This window comes from Apodemus sylvaticus, chromosome 5, assembly GCF_947179515.1.
Source record: "Apodemus sylvaticus chromosome 5, mApoSyl1.1, whole genome shotgun sequence".
Lineage (NCBI taxonomy): Eukaryota > Metazoa > Chordata > Mammalia > Rodentia > Muridae > Apodemus > Apodemus sylvaticus.
In genome coordinates this window covers 6,462,954-6,478,601 of record NC_067476.1, presented here as the reverse complement: position 1 = coordinate 6,478,601, position 15,648 = coordinate 6,462,954, and the positions used below count along the sequence as shown (strand labels likewise).

At 52.1% G+C, this 15,648-nt stretch overlaps 1 protein-coding gene across 3 annotated transcripts in view; it reads left to right on the top strand.

Annotated features, from left to right (window-relative positions):
- The window catches only part of Vav2 (vav guanine nucleotide exchange factor 2), a 160,949-nt gene that overhangs the window by 33,896 nt on the left and 111,405 nt on the right, over positions 1-15,648 (top strand). For all 3 annotated transcript variants that reach the window (XM_052181942.1, XM_052181943.1, XM_052181944.1), the window contains exon 2: positions 3,272-3,388. In XM_052181942.1, the coding sequence (XP_052037902.1) occupies positions 3,272-3,388 (117 nt within the window). The remainder of the gene's footprint in view (positions 1-3,271; positions 3,389-15,648) is intronic.

Below are 15,648 nucleotides of genomic sequence, written 5' to 3'. Positions count from 1 at the left end.
TTAGCTTATTTACTGCCTTGGTTTTCTTTTGTGTTAGTAAGATTAGATGGCCCACAGGACCATGGCAATGCATAAGGACATGGAGTGACTGGATTAGGGGATGCTCTGCGTGAAGGGCGGTGGCAGGGTGCTGTGTGTGCTGCTTCCTGGTAGATACTCCAGGACCTTTGTCCCTGTCTGTGAAGTCAGCCTCTGCCCGTGTGGCTGTCTTCCAGGGGCAGGGCTCCTGAAGGTTAGGCTGCTCAAGTGGTGGGAGCGGTGCTGGTGTGGGTGCAGGCTGAGGCTGGGCCACTGGACAAGGGATACTGGCCTGTGCCGAGCCCCGAAAAGAAGCCTTGCCTCTTTGGCCATGATTATTATGGTCAGGACCTGTGTAATTAACTCCAAAATGGGAGGCCAGGGAGGAATTAAAATAAATGCTTAGTGGAAATCAGAGAGGAGCCATGGGCAAAAATAGCCGAGCCAGGCTGGAGGCTCACGGGGGCAGGGGAGGCGGGAGGTGGCGCCGGGGACTCTAGGGCGCAGAGCCTCCCCTCCTCGCCCCAGTTTCCAGGCTCATCTGTGTGTGTACACTGTTGCTTTCTGCTTAAGTGTGCGTGTCTGCTGAGTTATGGCTTATAGTAGCAGAAGTGGGCCCTCTTGCTGGCAGAGGCCAGAGACCGGCTGTGATGGTGTTCTGAGGGAGGCTGAGCCCCAGGCCTTTCTTCAACTGCTGTTGGCTGCTGGGAACACAGCATCTCCACCATCACGTGGCCTTCTGCCTGTGGGCCACACTGTCTCCACATCTGTCTTTTTGAGTCTTTTAATTGGGATATGTAAACGTGAATCGTCTTGACCATTTCCTTTTATTCCTTCTTTCTTTGTTTTGAGACAGGGTCTTGCTAGGTAACCTAGGCTAGCCCGGAACACATTGTCCTCCTGCTGCAGTTTCCTAGGTGCTGGCACTGCAGGAGTGGGTCACTACTTTCCCATTTCTACCTTCCCGTTTCTAAGCATCCAGCTTAGAGCTTTAAGCATTTATGATATAGCAGTGTGTGCGCGCGCGCGACCTACCCACCACCAGTCGCTCTTTCCCAGGCTGTCACCACTCACACAAACCCTTCTCCATTAGTGTTTTCTGTGATGAAAGGAACTTGACGGGATGGGTACTCTTCAGAACCATCAGGCTATAGAAGACAGACACGAGGAGCACTCTGTACCCATGTGGTCTGTATCAGTGGTTCTCAGCCGTGCATGGCTTAACATTTGAAGTGCTTGTTGGGTACATGTGTCTAGTGACATAGACTGTACGGGACAGAGTATATAAAGGACATTCCAGTTCTAGTTTAGTAGAAACTAAAGAGAAGTGACAGCAATACTCTATGTGGTCCTGGGTTGGATTTGGGCAGATTTCTCCCCTCCTCTCCCTTCCCTGTTTTCCTCCCCAGCCACATTTCTCCCCTTCCCCGCCCCTCCCCCTTGCTTCTTCCACTCCCCTCCCTCTTATATCCTTTTCCTTTTGTTTACCATATAGACCATTCTGGTTGTCTTTTATGTAATATAATGTGCAGATTGGGTGGCATCTGTGCTAATTTCTTGACTGTGCTGTGAACATGTACAATGATGTCATTGTTCCTGGAAATGCATGCTCAGGTTTTTAGGGATAAAGCATACTGTGTGCACAGTTCATCTTAAATGTTGTTTAGAGGAAATTAGAGTGATATGGAGACAGACAGGCAGACAGGTGCATGCATGTGCACAAGTTTATGTGAGCATGTGCTCAGACATATACATAGAGAGGGAGGGGTGAAACACAGGAACCATGCTGGCATTGTCTATGAATGGTGACACCAGAATGGGCAGTGACCCATGGCAGAGGTGGTGAGGGACCCTGTGTCCTCTCAGAAGCAGTGAGTTTCCCTGAGTTTAGCTGGGGCTTATACTGTTTGTGATTCTGGCCTGTTACATCCAAATCCATTTGTTTGTCTGAACTGCTGATGTGCCTGGGGTTGGTTCTGTGGGGATGGGTATTGATTGGCCTAGAGTCCTGGGTTGTGTTGACTGGCCTGGGGTCTTGGGTTATGTTGACTGGCCTGGGGTCTTGGGTTGTGTTGATTGGCCTAGGGTCCTGGGTTGTGTTGATTGGCCTAGAGTCCTGGGTTGCGTTGGGCTGTAGGCTGCCTCTTGGACGCTGTGTTCAGCTGAGCTGGGTACTGAGTGGCTTCCACACACTGTTTGCACCCTGCCTAGATCAGAGCACCATACCTGCCCCACAGGCACCTCAGGAAGGCGGGCCATTGTCCGTCATCTCTCTTCTTACTGTGGCCAGACAAGATTTAAACCAGTTCCAAAACCTGTGCTGGGCCTTCTCCCCTCTGCCTGTTTCCTTACAATTTAAAATTTGTTTCCTTGTTTTAAAGTGTAACTAATCAATGTGTATATGTGTGCTTGTTTATATGTGCTTTGTGTGTATGCAGTTTCCACAGAGGCCAGAAGAGGGAGCAGGATTCCCTCTGGAACTAGAGTTACAGGCTGTGTGAACTTACTATGGGTGCTGGGAATTGCACCCAGGTCCTCTTCAAAGATCAGCACCTGTTCTTAACTGCTGAGTCATCTCTCCAGTTTCTCCTGTCAGTTTCTTTATAGCTGGCTTCTCCACAAGGACTAGAAGTTGACTATTTTGTCACCTCCTCTTCCTCCCAGACACAAGTCAGGGTCAGAGCTGGCCTGGAGCATGATGGGAGATGTGCTAAATGGAGCTGGTTGCTGGTTTGGGAGTTAGGGCCTTTCGTTCTTACAGTCTTTTGCTCCTTTCCAAGGTCCCAGTGGTCAGTGGCACAGCTTGGTTTCTGGTTTTGGTTCCTGAGAAGAGAGAGTTGTGTGCTGTGAGGAGTTGTGTGTGCATATGCACATGGGCGTGATGCACACATGTGCGAGGTGCTCTGTCGAGCTTGCTGACTCTAGCCAGCGTGATTCTTTGCTGCTGTGACTGTCAGCATTGGGATAACACACACCAGGGCAGGGTGTGTGTTAGCTGACTTTGATTTGGTGTCCCACCCTCCAACCAATGTGAATGGAACATTCTGCCCTCTGGGGGAGGCTGGAGGCTGCAGTGGTTCTGAGCTCCAGCCTGCCTCCTCAGCCTGTAATGGGGATGTCTTCTGCTAACCGGCTTAGTGGCCAGCCTGTGCAAGTCCCTCTGCATGGGTACCCCAAGGCAAAGGCTTGTGGCAGATGTGACTGACATTTTCTGTGATGTTGTCCTTATACTAATGCTTTTCTCTCTCTCTAGTTCCTGTGTCTGAAGAATATTCGCACCTTCCTTAAAGTCTGCCATGATAAATTTGGACTAAGGAACAGTGAGCTGTTTGACCCTTTCGACCTCTTTGATGTCCGAGACTTCGGGAAGGTGAGTGGGCTCTTGGTGTGGGCTTGACACATACTTGCACAGGCTGGCCCTCTGCCAACCTTGTGTCACAGATGGGATCATGCTGAAGACAGATTTGTGTGACAGGGTGGAGTGGGAGGGGTGGATCCTTCCTTTCAGTCAGGGGTACCACCCAAGCCTGAATTTAAGTGATATCATGAAAGCTAGTGAGGGAAAGGACCCAGAGGCCAGGCAGATGCAGACGCAGAGGCCCAGGAGGCTGGGGGTCATTGGTGGCCTCCTGGTGAGCATGGGCACATGGAATAAGAGGGTTAGGTACCACCAGAAATATTGATAACACATTTTTGTTTGCTCCCTGCACCCTGGGTATCTCTATGTGACAGCCCAGGTTGGTGGTCTTGAACTCACAGAAATCTTCCTGTTTCTGCTTCCTATAAGACAACGTCTCATGTAGCTCAGGTTAACCTTGAACTTTGTATGTAGCTGAGGGTGACCTTGAATCTTCCTGCCCTTATCTTCTGGATGCTGGTGGTTACAGTGTTCATCACTATTGGTTTTTGCAGGGGCTCAAACTCAGGGCTTTCTTCTCATCAGTGAAGTGCCTTACCGACTGAGTCATGCCTCCAACCCTCCGTTAATTCCTTTTAGGTAGGGTCATGACTATAATGTCTTTTGGGTGGGGGACTGGGAGTTGAAGTGCAGACCTTAGCTTGTCTCCTAAAGCCCCCATGCTGCCTGCCCTTCCCCCACAGCTTGGTGTGGCCTCTGAGATAGCTGCTTGAGCCTGCTGCTGAGAGGAGGCAGAGACAGGCATTTTTGACTTCCCTGAGGACCATCCTCAGGGTGTTTGAGGAAACAGCCCTGAGTCCAGGATGTGAACAGGAGAGCAGACTTTTCAGTTATGACTGCTGAGAAGTCTGATCCTCAAGGCGCTCCTCTGTGAAGAGCTGTTCAAAGACAGTTTACTGCTCAGGACTGGGGCTTCTGGGGCCTCTGGTCTCACCTGTCCTGTGAGTCTCCTTTTGAGAGCCCGTTTCTATGTGGGATTAGGTTTTAGAGGTTTCTTTTAGCTGTAAAAGCATACAGAGGCTACTGTAGCTCTGACTTGAGGAGAGACCAGGCCTCTAGCATCATGTAAGTGATGTAGGTTTGTCAGGCATGAGAGATACAAGACTTGAGGGGTCATGGAGGCTTGCACCAAGGTGCAAGGCTGCCAAGGCCAAGTAGTGTAGAGTAAGGTCTAGAGTAAGATGCCTAGAGGCCCTGGCGGGTGCGGGGAGGTTCATGCAATATCGTGTACATACAGAGTTATGCTTCTCTCTGTTTCAATGGTGCCCTGGTGAGTGGCTTCTCAGTCTGATAGGTCTGTTTGGGATTATCTCCTGGTCCTATTCCTGAAAGTGGTTGAGATGAGTTTACACAGCATTCTGGGTAGGAGGGGCTGATGGCTTAGATTCTGGAGAGTACTAAAATACAAACACACATTCATTCATGCACATACCAGGCATTGAGTAACTGTATACAGAATGAGATGGGAAAACTGGAACACACACACACACACACACACACACACACACATACACACACATACACGCATGCACACACCAGGAATAACCGTATAGACAAAAAGATGGGAAAACTCTTAACCATACCCACACAGGGCTGAACAGTTTAGCCCGGGAATGCTCAGTGTATAGTATCATGTAATTTCATTTTGATTTTAATTTGCTGTGGTGGAATGCATGATGTAAGGCACATAAATCTGGATTAAGCTCCCATCACTCGATCGGCCAACTGTGTGGTCAGGCCTTTTATAAAGAAGGGTCCCTTGTCATCGTCAGCAGTTTTGATGAGGCAGCTCTGGCCCTGCAGTAAGTACACTGTGCCTGCTGCATGTTGGGACCTCACCAGGGCCTTTTTGTTCACCTTGGCCTCTGGTCTTGTTTCCCTGGCATTGTCCCAGCAGATGCTTATGAGAAATGGGAGTGGAGGCTGGTCTTGGACCTTGAGTCATAATAGGGTGCGGTGTTGGGGATGGAGGTGACCCTGCTGTGGAGACCCTGTAGCCCAGCTGAAGGGTGGGGTCCAGCCTCATGCTCTGCCCTATGGGAGCTCATAGGACCACCAGCCCTCTGCCTGTTGCTGCTTCAGACTCTTTCCATTCTTGATGGTGGGCTGGGTGGACCAGGCTTCTCTGCACCCCTGCTGTGTGAACAGAACCTAGCCCAGTGCCTCCAGACTCTGGTGTGTGAGGCTGTGTGTGAGGCTCTGTGTGTGTGAGAGAGGGGGGGCAGGGAGGGAGGGAAAGAGAGAGGGAAGGAAAGGGAGGGAGAGAGAGGGAGGGGTGGTAGTGTCCAGCAAGCTGGCAGGCCACATAGTGTTCCCTCATGCTGAATTGATGTTGTTAGCATTGTCTGACTTACCAGTGCTGGTAGGAACCAACCTAGAAAGTCACAGAGAGGTGCCAGCCTCTCCCTAGGTGCATCTTTCAGTTATTTAGTTTGTAAAGAAAGACACAGCATTTGTACCCTTAGAGGATGAAGCCTGGTAGCTAAGCTGTGGAAGGAACTCTGGAACCCAGCAGGCAGTCTTTGTTCTGTCATCAGCAGGCTACAACCTTGCGGATTCTTCTCCAAGGCTCATTTGCAGATAGTGGCTGCGGTGGGTGGAGGGGAGGGCATTGCTTTCAAGGTCTATCCAGACGGGTATGCATCTAATACCTCTGCAGCTCTCTGTGGTCCTGAGGCTGTGGCTCTACATCTGAGCTGGCCCCGTGGAGGCAGCCTATGTGGTTTTCTGGTTTTCGTGATCTCAGTGCTGGTGCTATACTGGGTGCTGGGTGCTCATTCTGTGAGTGCAGTTGACCAGGTCTCCGCTCGTCAGGCTCACTCATCGACTTCTCTGAGTTGGAAAAGTTCCCATGCATTGCCCTCTTCCTTCCCTCTTATAAAGACAACCTGTGGTTAGCCCAAGGCTAGACCTGGGGCTTGAGGAGGTTTAGGTGCTAGGCTGTGTATCGGACATGGGCACAAGCCTGTATGTTAAAGAGCGGCTGGGTGCCCAAGCTAGATTCTGTCAGAGCTGGAGCTGGACTGGTTGTGCTCGTGAAAGTCCTCACTGCTGGTCGTGATGGCTTTACCCCTTCCCTTCATGCTGGAGCTGAGGCACAGTGGAGGCTGGGAGGCCCACCAGCCCTTGGTGCTGTTCTGTTTTCCTGGCCTGGAGTACCTGGGTAGGGAGGCTCTCTGAGACCCTAGAGCAATAGTTCGCAACCTTCCTGATGCTGCAACCCTTTCACAGTTCCTCATGTTTTGGTGATCCCAGCCATAAAACTGTTGAAGTAGGAACTTCATAACGGTAATCGTGCTACTGTTATGAATTGCAATGTAAATATTTTTGGAGATAGAGGTTTGCCATGGGGGTTGTGGCACACTGGTTGAGAACGGCTGCCCTAGAGGGCTGGGGAAACCTTGACCCTGTGAAGACTACTTGATGTCTCCTGTATCTGTCTTGGGGGCCTTCTCTCCTTTAGGTTCTGTGGGAGTCAGGCGAGGTATGGAGAGAGAGAGAGAGAGAGAGAGAGAGAGAGAGAGAGAGAGAGAGAGAGAGAGCGAGCAGAGCTGTTAGCTCACCTGGGTGAGACCTGACTCTTGATAGTCTTTGAGCCTTTGGGAAGGAAGATGAGGGCTGGCTCTTGAGGCATTACTTAAAGAACGCGGCAAGGAAAGGAACCCTTAGCATCTTGTCATTTTTAGTGTTAAGCATTTTCTTCCTGCTCTTGGTCCTTCGCCCTACTGGTTCCAGCAAGAACTGAGAGATCCAGAAGTTAGTTCCGGAAGTGACTCTTTGGCTGCCTTCCCTGGTGTTTTTCCGAAGAGTTACATTAAAGATAATAGGTTTTAGTTCAAATAAGTTCCGTCCAGGAGATTGCCAGGGTGGCTGTGCTGCACAGAAGCCAGGCTCTGGCTGCTGGGCTCTGGCCTGGCAGCAGGGTGCCTGCCTACTTAGTGATGTAATCTGCTGCCCTTGTCCCTGCCATCATCTGTCCTTTTGCGGAGGCCCGGGGTGGGAGGGACTGTCGCCACCACATGGCTTCTTCCCGGGAGTTTGGAACTTAAAACCCCTTTGGAAGTGTGGTGGGGACCCTGGAGAGGTTTCTGTTTGCTTTCCTCTGAGATTCCAGCTCCCCGAAAGGACAGACACCTGGACAGTAGTTGCCTCTTCCCTGTGACGTGGGCGCTGTCTTTATGTCAGTCTTCTCTGTGGTGTCCTTGCTCTCTTGCGCTGTGGAACAGGAAGTCAGGGTTCACAGAGTGGCCGGCTTCCTGCTCAGGGTCAACGACTGCTTTTGGATTCCCATCTCTTTCTACTTGGCTCTGGGAGGTCCCGGGTCCATCGCCTTCTATCTGGGCAGTGACTGCTCTGCCATCTTCTCCATTGACAGGCCTTTGTTGTGGAGAGCCACGGGCAGTGCTGGAGCAGGGAACAGGGAGGGACCGAGACTGTCGCTGTAGACGTTTTTGTCTGTGATGATAGCGGCCATTGTTGAGCATATTAACCTGCCTTTTAGGTTGAGGTGAAAGTCACCGGGTTTCAAAAGGTAAAGTGTATCCTTCGAAGAGTCAGAAAACAGGGGAAGGATGGAAGAAGGCAGGAGGGAGAGACGGGGAAGGGGAAGGGTAGCAGGGTGATCTCTGTTAGGTCGTCTCAAAGAAAGTCAAATGGACAAATGGCTAACTGGGGTACTACTTAACATAGCACAGCACACTCTGGCCACCAGTCTCCTCACAAGCAGCTGTTTGAGTCATCCTGATGCCACACTCTGCCCGCCCAGCTGTCCTTAACCCTCTCCAGCCCCCACACCCCAAGCTACCCTTCCCTTTCCTATATAACTCAGCCATTTTGTCTACATGTCCTCTTGGTCTCCAGGTGCTCTCTGCTACCTCTCTCTCCTCCGCACCTGTTAGTCTGGGCCTCTTCCTGATGTGCTCTCCCTCATAACCACACCTGGGAACAGTCCCCCGCTCTTTCATTCATCCGGTGCTGAAACCCAGCAAGTGGCATGTATGGGTCCCTTGCCCAGGGACTTGACCTCTCAGAGCCAAGTTGCTGATCGACTCTCTGAGGGTATTGTGAGGATTGCTCCTGGTGCTTCCTGTCACCTACTAAATATGACTCCAAATTCTAGAGCCTGCCTCTTCAGAAGGGTCCTGAAGCAGACCCCAGATGTCACTGGGCTTGACACGGGTGGGCTGCCTCCCTTGCTGCTGTAGTGTCCCCATCTGTGAACCGATTCTAAGGATCCTCGTCCCTGAAAACTGCTGGGGAAGGAAGAGACCAGACGAGACAGCTGCATATCTTCCTGTGGTGTGTTCTTTAAGTGGCAGATCTTAGGAGTCACACAGGGATTGTACCAGTGTTGACTAACGGGCAGGCTGTAGCCCATGGCAGTGGGCAGGCATATACCCCACGGCCTGTTCCTGGGCTGCTGGCCTTACCAAGCCTCTGATGTCATGTCACATAATGCCACTTTGCCCTAGTTACTGTCAGGTGACTGGAGGGCTAACTTTGGCATCTGTGTATGGATGGGTCTCCGGCCTTGTCTGGTCAGAGACGACAGCAGCCATAACCATGAGTGCTGGCCATAGAGCCCTGATCTCCACACCCAGGCTTCAAGCCTCCATTCCCCCTAATGTTTGTTCAGGAAGTTTGCTGAGTGGGCCTTGTGCTCTCCTGAGAGGCTGCCCTGCCGCTAGCTGATGGCTCTCACCAGCCCCTGCTGTGCCAAGTTCATTTGCATGCCTTGGCTTAATGCTGTCTGGGAGGTACTTGGGCCTTTTTTGCAGCATCCATTTCGTGCTAATTACTTATTAAAATGCAGCCGCCATGGATCAGAGCAGCCTCAGGGCTCCCAGCAGAGCCCTGGCGAGGGCTGCTGGCAATGACTTTCCAGTTCCTGCTTGGAAGACTTTCCTCCACACCTCTCCTAGTGGGTGTCACTTGAGGAGGTTGTAAGCCTGCCCTTTCAGGGGAACTTGAAGTCAGACATGCTGAGTGTGCATATATAGAAACACATGTGCAACACACACACACACACACACACACACACACACACACACACACTGTCTACCTCTGGCTTTTAAATGGCAATGAGAACATTGTATCTCTCATGGTCCTGGGGACAGGGCCTTGTGCTCTGGTCCTCACTGCACCCAGCTCTGAGGCTTTCAGGCTAGAGTTGCTTACTTCTTGTAGGCTGGGAAGGAGGGGAGGTGGAGATGCTTCTGGTCAGTAGCTGAGATGCTCCAGTCGGCCCTAGCCTTGTGAAGAGCCACGCGTGGGTTCACTGGCTTCCTGGGAAATGGCAAGGTTTGAGGCTGAGAGGAACCCAAGCTAAGGACTGATCCCTCCCTCTTTTCTAGTGTTGGTGATGGAGGGTAGGGCTCCGCTTGGAGGCTGTGGTGATGGTGAGTTGGGTGCTGGTACCTCCTGAGGAGTGCTGAGGACAGTAAGCCAGTGGGATGGGAGCAGAGGGAAAGGCTTGGGAGCTTGTGGGTCTGACTCTAGATGGTAAGGCAAATGAGCGGCAGGCCAGATCGGTGTCATGGAGCACAGGCCTGTGGAACAGGATGGCTCTTGTGGTCCCAGTGGGTGGTCAACTCCGCTTAATGTAGGGTAAGGTGGGGCGGGACAGGGTGGGTGGGGCTAGAGCTTGACCGAGACTTGGGCTTTGTTTTGAGATTTTTAGGAGGGCCACCCTGCTCTGCAAAGCTGCAGGCCAGGGCACCAGGATCAGTAAGGACGCTTCAGAAAGCATGTGTGAGGCGCTGCACTGTGGAGACCGCTCTCCCCGTGGACTCCCTTCTTGCTCACTTAGGATTTGGCTCTGAGGAAATAGGAGCCTACATCCTAGGAAGCAACCACAGACAGACATCAGGCGCCTGCAGCTACTGCGGGTCACTGCGTATGTGCCCAGAACTGTTCTCTTTGTACCTCAGTCTCTGGTGCAGAGTGCAGGGCCGCCCTTCCTGTCCTGTGGGTGTCCATTAGGAAGCCTGTCTCTGTTTCTTGCTCCGGTGTCTTTCTCCTTGTCCCCACTTGGGGACCAGGAGCCCGGCTTTTCTTCACTCATCCCGTGGCAACTGGTGCAAGACCTTTTCTTTCTGGTTTTTGTCCACAGTTAATTAAGCTTTAATTGGCTAATTGTTTTTCCCCAGTGCCCCGAGCATTAATTGTGTCTGGTGAAGCCTGGCAGTTTGATGTTTGCAGCAGGAAAAGCTGACTGAGATGAGGAAGGAGAGCAGAAAAGGTAGTAGTGCGCAAGCAGTTCCTTGTCAGGGGTCATTTCTGGCCATCTCAGCTGACCTTTCTCGGGATGCACTGCTGAGATCCGTAGGGGTCTGTCACAAGCTCCTAGCCAGCCCACGGCAGCCTCCGCTCTTAGGTCAGGTCTTCTGGGTGAAGAAACATCTGTGGATTCACAAGGCGTGTGCTGTGACCCTGGAGCAGAGATCCCCGGGGTGCGGAGGAACGCTGGGTCTGACTGGATGTGGGGCATTGGGTCTGCCTGCCTGCCCTTGGCTTGGGTTTGGAACCATGCTGCTCCCCTGAAGCGGGGGTGACATGGGGAGCTGTGCTGATCTCCTGCAGTTGGGGTGACATGGGACACTCAATCCCTGTTGATGAGAAGTATGAGAACCCTGGGCCCCTCTGCTCTTCCGCATTTTCTCAGTTTGTTTTCTTCTCAGATATATCCAGTTTTTGTCGAGTTGATACGCACTGCACTGTTAGCTGGCACATTAGAGGCAGCTCGTGTCCTTGTGACTGTTTTGCATAGTAGGCGTGGCAAGAACTCAGCAAGGTCTATGCGGTCAGCTGGGACCTTGTGCTTGCCCAGACCTGTGGCTTAGTCGGGGAGGGGTCATGAGCGCTGAAGGCACCCGTTGGGGATGTGCTAGCTCTGCTTTGGTATTGGAACCTTAGGATGCTGAAGGATGGAGGCCTTATGGGAAGACCCTGCTGAGTGTCTGACAACAGGGCTGCTTCTGGAAGGAGGGTAATGGTTGGAGTGCCTCAGTGGGAGTATTAGTACAGTCAGACTGGGAAAACTCTGGGCAGGGAGGTTGGGACCACTCTTGCTCCTGTTGGATGCAGGGACTAGAACTGTCCTTAGCCATGGCTGGGCTGCGACTGCTTCGCCTCCTTCCGAGCCATGGCAGCCCTTGAGTTATCTCTGGAAGGTGTGCCAGGACACTGGCTTCAGTGGCATCTTCCTGTGAGTCTGTCTTGAGGTGTGTGGGTTCCTGTGTCTCCTTAGAGGTACAGGTGGTTGTAGGGTGTTCCCCTCACCTGACTGACTGAGGCTGTCAGGTCTCAGTGTTATCACACAGTACGAAGGGCCTGAGCTCTGGGATGGAGTCTGGCTACATCCCTCAGGTGTTTGCTGAGGCATGCTTGTGAGAATATGTGGCCTGGGTCCTGTACTTGTAACCTGGGGCAGATCTGAAGAACCATCCACCCGTCCATCCGTCCACCGCTGATGGAATCCTCCAGAGAGGATGAGCAGTAAGGAGACAGCCTTCCCAGGCTCCTGCTGTCTCAGACGCCAGCGCTTGCCTGTCTAGGTCTTTTCATGTCCATAGGGTTGAGGGCACAGGTCTGTGAGGCCTATTGGGTTGGTTCTCAGCTTTGTCCCTTCCAGGGATCCTTTGGAAAGCCGCCCCCCCCCCCTCCTCTTGAGGCTGTAAATTTCCAAGGATTACACATATTAAGGGAATGACATTATTAAATAATTAGTTTTCTCACTTTTTAATTAATCAGAGGCTAATTATAAGCTTTATCTATAATTAGAGTTTCTGACCCCCCACTTGACAGCTTTGCCTCACACAGAGGGCCCTTGAGGCTAACCAGGAAGGGTGAGCACAAGTTAGATTTGGGGAGAGGTGTTATTGGGGTGTGTGGAGCTCCTGGAACCCTCAGGGCCTCTAGTGTCAGCCCTTTTCCCTGGGGAAGACACAACTCTTCACAGAGACACCTGTGCTTGTTTGTGTCATTGACATCAGAGGAAGTGGCACCACTGGACTGTAGCACTGCACCGCAGGGTAATGTTGGGGGGCTTCTAGAAGGCACACCCAGGTGTCTACATAGTCCTCCCTGAAGGCACACTCAGGTACCAAGAGGATACTAAGTGTCTGCAAAGACCTCCCTGACTGTCTAGCTGGGGTGGAAGGGGCCCCCGGTACCTCTGTCTAGTGACCAGGTCTCTTGTGACATTGCTGTCTCTGGAGCCTGGTGCCCAGGTGGCCCAGGTGGCCCAGTGCTACCTCCTGAGAAGATGGCTGGCTACTTCAGTCTGGGGCATGTGGTCTGGCAGAGTGGCTGGTCAGACAGCTCTTAGGGGGATGCCAGGGCTGATTGGTGGCCTGCTGTGGGCTGGAGGCGGAGCCTGCCCTTTATACTGATCTGTGCTTCCAGATTTGTCCTCAGTAGCCCTAGCTGGGGCGATAAAACAAGGCCCTGCCTAGCTCACACTGGCAGAGCCCTGCCTGGCCTTCTCTGCTGTTTCTTCCTTGTGAAGCAGTAGGAGTCACGCTGGCCCGGCCTGGCTTGAGTACCTGCTAGTTTCTGCTTTGCTTGGGATTAGGACTGAATAGACCTGTGGCCTGCTGACTTAGGGTTTGTCAGAGGTTCTGGCACGCTTGGGCTGGGCAGGGGCAGGGGCACACTGGCCTGGTTTATGCAGTATGAGGCTGCAGGGTTGATGGACTTTGAGTAAAGGGCTAGCTGGCAGGTGGGAGAGGCCACCTTTGCCCACCCTGGGATGCTGTGGTGGATGCCGGTCTGAATTTCTTTGCTTTGCTTTCGTGAAGTGCACTCTGTACTTCTGACTCTTAAACCGCTTCCAGCTTGAATTCCTCACTGATGGAAGACAGAAATATTTTAGCTGGTGGCAAAAATGTCCCAGGGTTCTTTCTCCCTCCCAACATAGGCAGAATGTTCGAGAAAAGTTCTAGTCCTGGTGCCTTCCCTCACTAAGCTTATAGCTTTTGTTTCATGGCTCAGAAAGACAGGGAATTGGCAGCTGCCCTGACCACTGGGGACAGCCAGACCCAATGTGCCTGGGTTTCTGGAGCCCTTCTTCTTGGGCAGCCAGGGCTGGGTGGGGACAGGCCTAGCAAATCCCACAAAACCCATACATAGCTCCTGATGCGATTCCTAAGCCAACTAGACCCTGGTGAGGATGATGTTCGGAACCAACCCTCACTTCCCGCTTAACGTCCTGTCTTACGGCGGTGCTCTAAAAGTGAGGCTTGGGGTGGCTCTGGTGTTGGGGCTGTGGAAGATTCCAGAACAGCACACAGGCAAGTGTGAGCCATTAGTGGACAAGCAGGAACATGGACACACAGTGGTGTGGCCGGAAGGGTGGCTCCCGAGGAGGCCGTAGACTGATTGGACTCATGATTCAGGCTGGTCTGGAGAGAGGAGGTGAGCATGAGGTGACTTGAAGGTACGGTGGTCACCCCATCCTCTAGGGCCCTTAGGCTCCCAGGGCCCAAGAACAGGATTTAAAGTTGGCTCCTGTGTGTGCTATACATAGGACCTTGGACATCAGCTTGCTGCAGAAAGCTTCACAGTCCTGTCTTATCCCCGATTTAATATGATTTTATTCATACGTGTGTCTGCATGCATGCAGATGCTTAGGAAGTCGGAGAGGATGGCAGAGTCCCCAGAGCTGCAGTTACAGGTGGTTGTGAGCTGTCTGACGTGCTGAGAACAGAACCTGGGTCCTCCGCAAGTGCTCTTAACTGCTGAGCCATCTCTCCAACTCCCTGCCCATGTCTGAGGTAGGGTTTCACGTAGCCCAAGCTGTCCTGATATTTGCTAAGAGCCCAGACTGTCCTCACACCCACAGACCCCTGCCTCAGACTCCCAAATGCGCGACTGGGATTGTGTTCCGCGCAGCCTGGTTTCTTGTCTCTAGAACGGCAATGACAAGGATGCTGGCACTGGTGAGCACACAGAGGACTGCTGCTGTCCCCAGGATAGGTGGGGCTCAGGAATTTGTGTCACTCTCATTTGCCTGTGTGGTAAGGTTAATACTCCATTCTGTGAAGGCTCTGACCTGGGCTCTAGAATGTTCTGGTGATTGAGATGAGCTGGAGTAGCAACTGGGAGCCCCCGAGGCCCGCCTTGTGCTCTCTGCACTTTCCTCCTCTAGCTGGGACTCTGTTCTGCTTCCAAATAAGAAACTCCAATGGCTGAGGAAGTTTCCCCTTCGGTGTCCTAATGGTCTCCATAGTAATTTGTTGGGAGGAAATCATCCCCTTTGAAGGTCTTTCGAGTAGGAAAGAAGAGATGTCCTAATAGCATGCATGAACCAGTCACTGGGAGAAAGCAAATTAGATCATGTTTAATACTGTTGAGTCCTCATGGTTTTGGAAATGGAATTGGCGAAGCGGGGAAATGAGAGATTGCTGATGCCCTTCAAGGCAAGTTGGGAGGGAGACCAGGGGCTAGCCTGGAGCCTAGGCTGGGCACTGCAGGTCTCTACTTGGCCTAACTGGGCTTGGGAGCGATAGTATTCACCATTTTCACAAGGTTGTGTGCATTTCTTCCCCATCCTGGATTCTGTAACCAGATGCCCTGCTAGGGCAGAGGGCTCCTCTCCCGAGCCAAGGTGTTGTATTGTGTTTTCTTTTGTTTTTAGTAAGCAAATTGGAGGGGACATTCACAGGAGGGGACTCAGAAGAAGAGGTGCAGAGGCCATTGCACATTGCCAGCCTGGACTGAGTCTGCAGGCATGGATGTGGCCTCTGACAGCTCTGTCGGCACACTGAGAGGGACAAGGATGTTGTTTTCAAGTTGCTAAACAGTTCCTTGGAGATTGTGTCTTTGCAACTTAAAACTGATAAAGTGACAGCTCCATCTCTTGTAAATAGCAAAAGCCCTTCTAGCAGAAACAAGACAAAACAGTGCTCTCTTTTTCTTCTGGTGGGCTCCCAGCTCTCAGGGCATAAGAAGCACTCAGCTTGACAGTCCACCTTGGAGAACTGCGCCTTGTACTTACAAGTTAGTCTCTGTTGGAACAAGTGATTGCTTAAGCATCTCTCGGGCCCTGCAAGGGCTTCTTCTGGGACAGGACATCACCTGGGAAACAGGGAAGCTGTGCCAGCTCAAGTCTCTTTTTATGAAGCCAATAAAGTCAGTGTGGCCTTCTCTCCCTAGTGCCCTCATCTGATTCATGGTCTCCTTTCAAAGTCCCAGTGGCAGATACCGTTAAC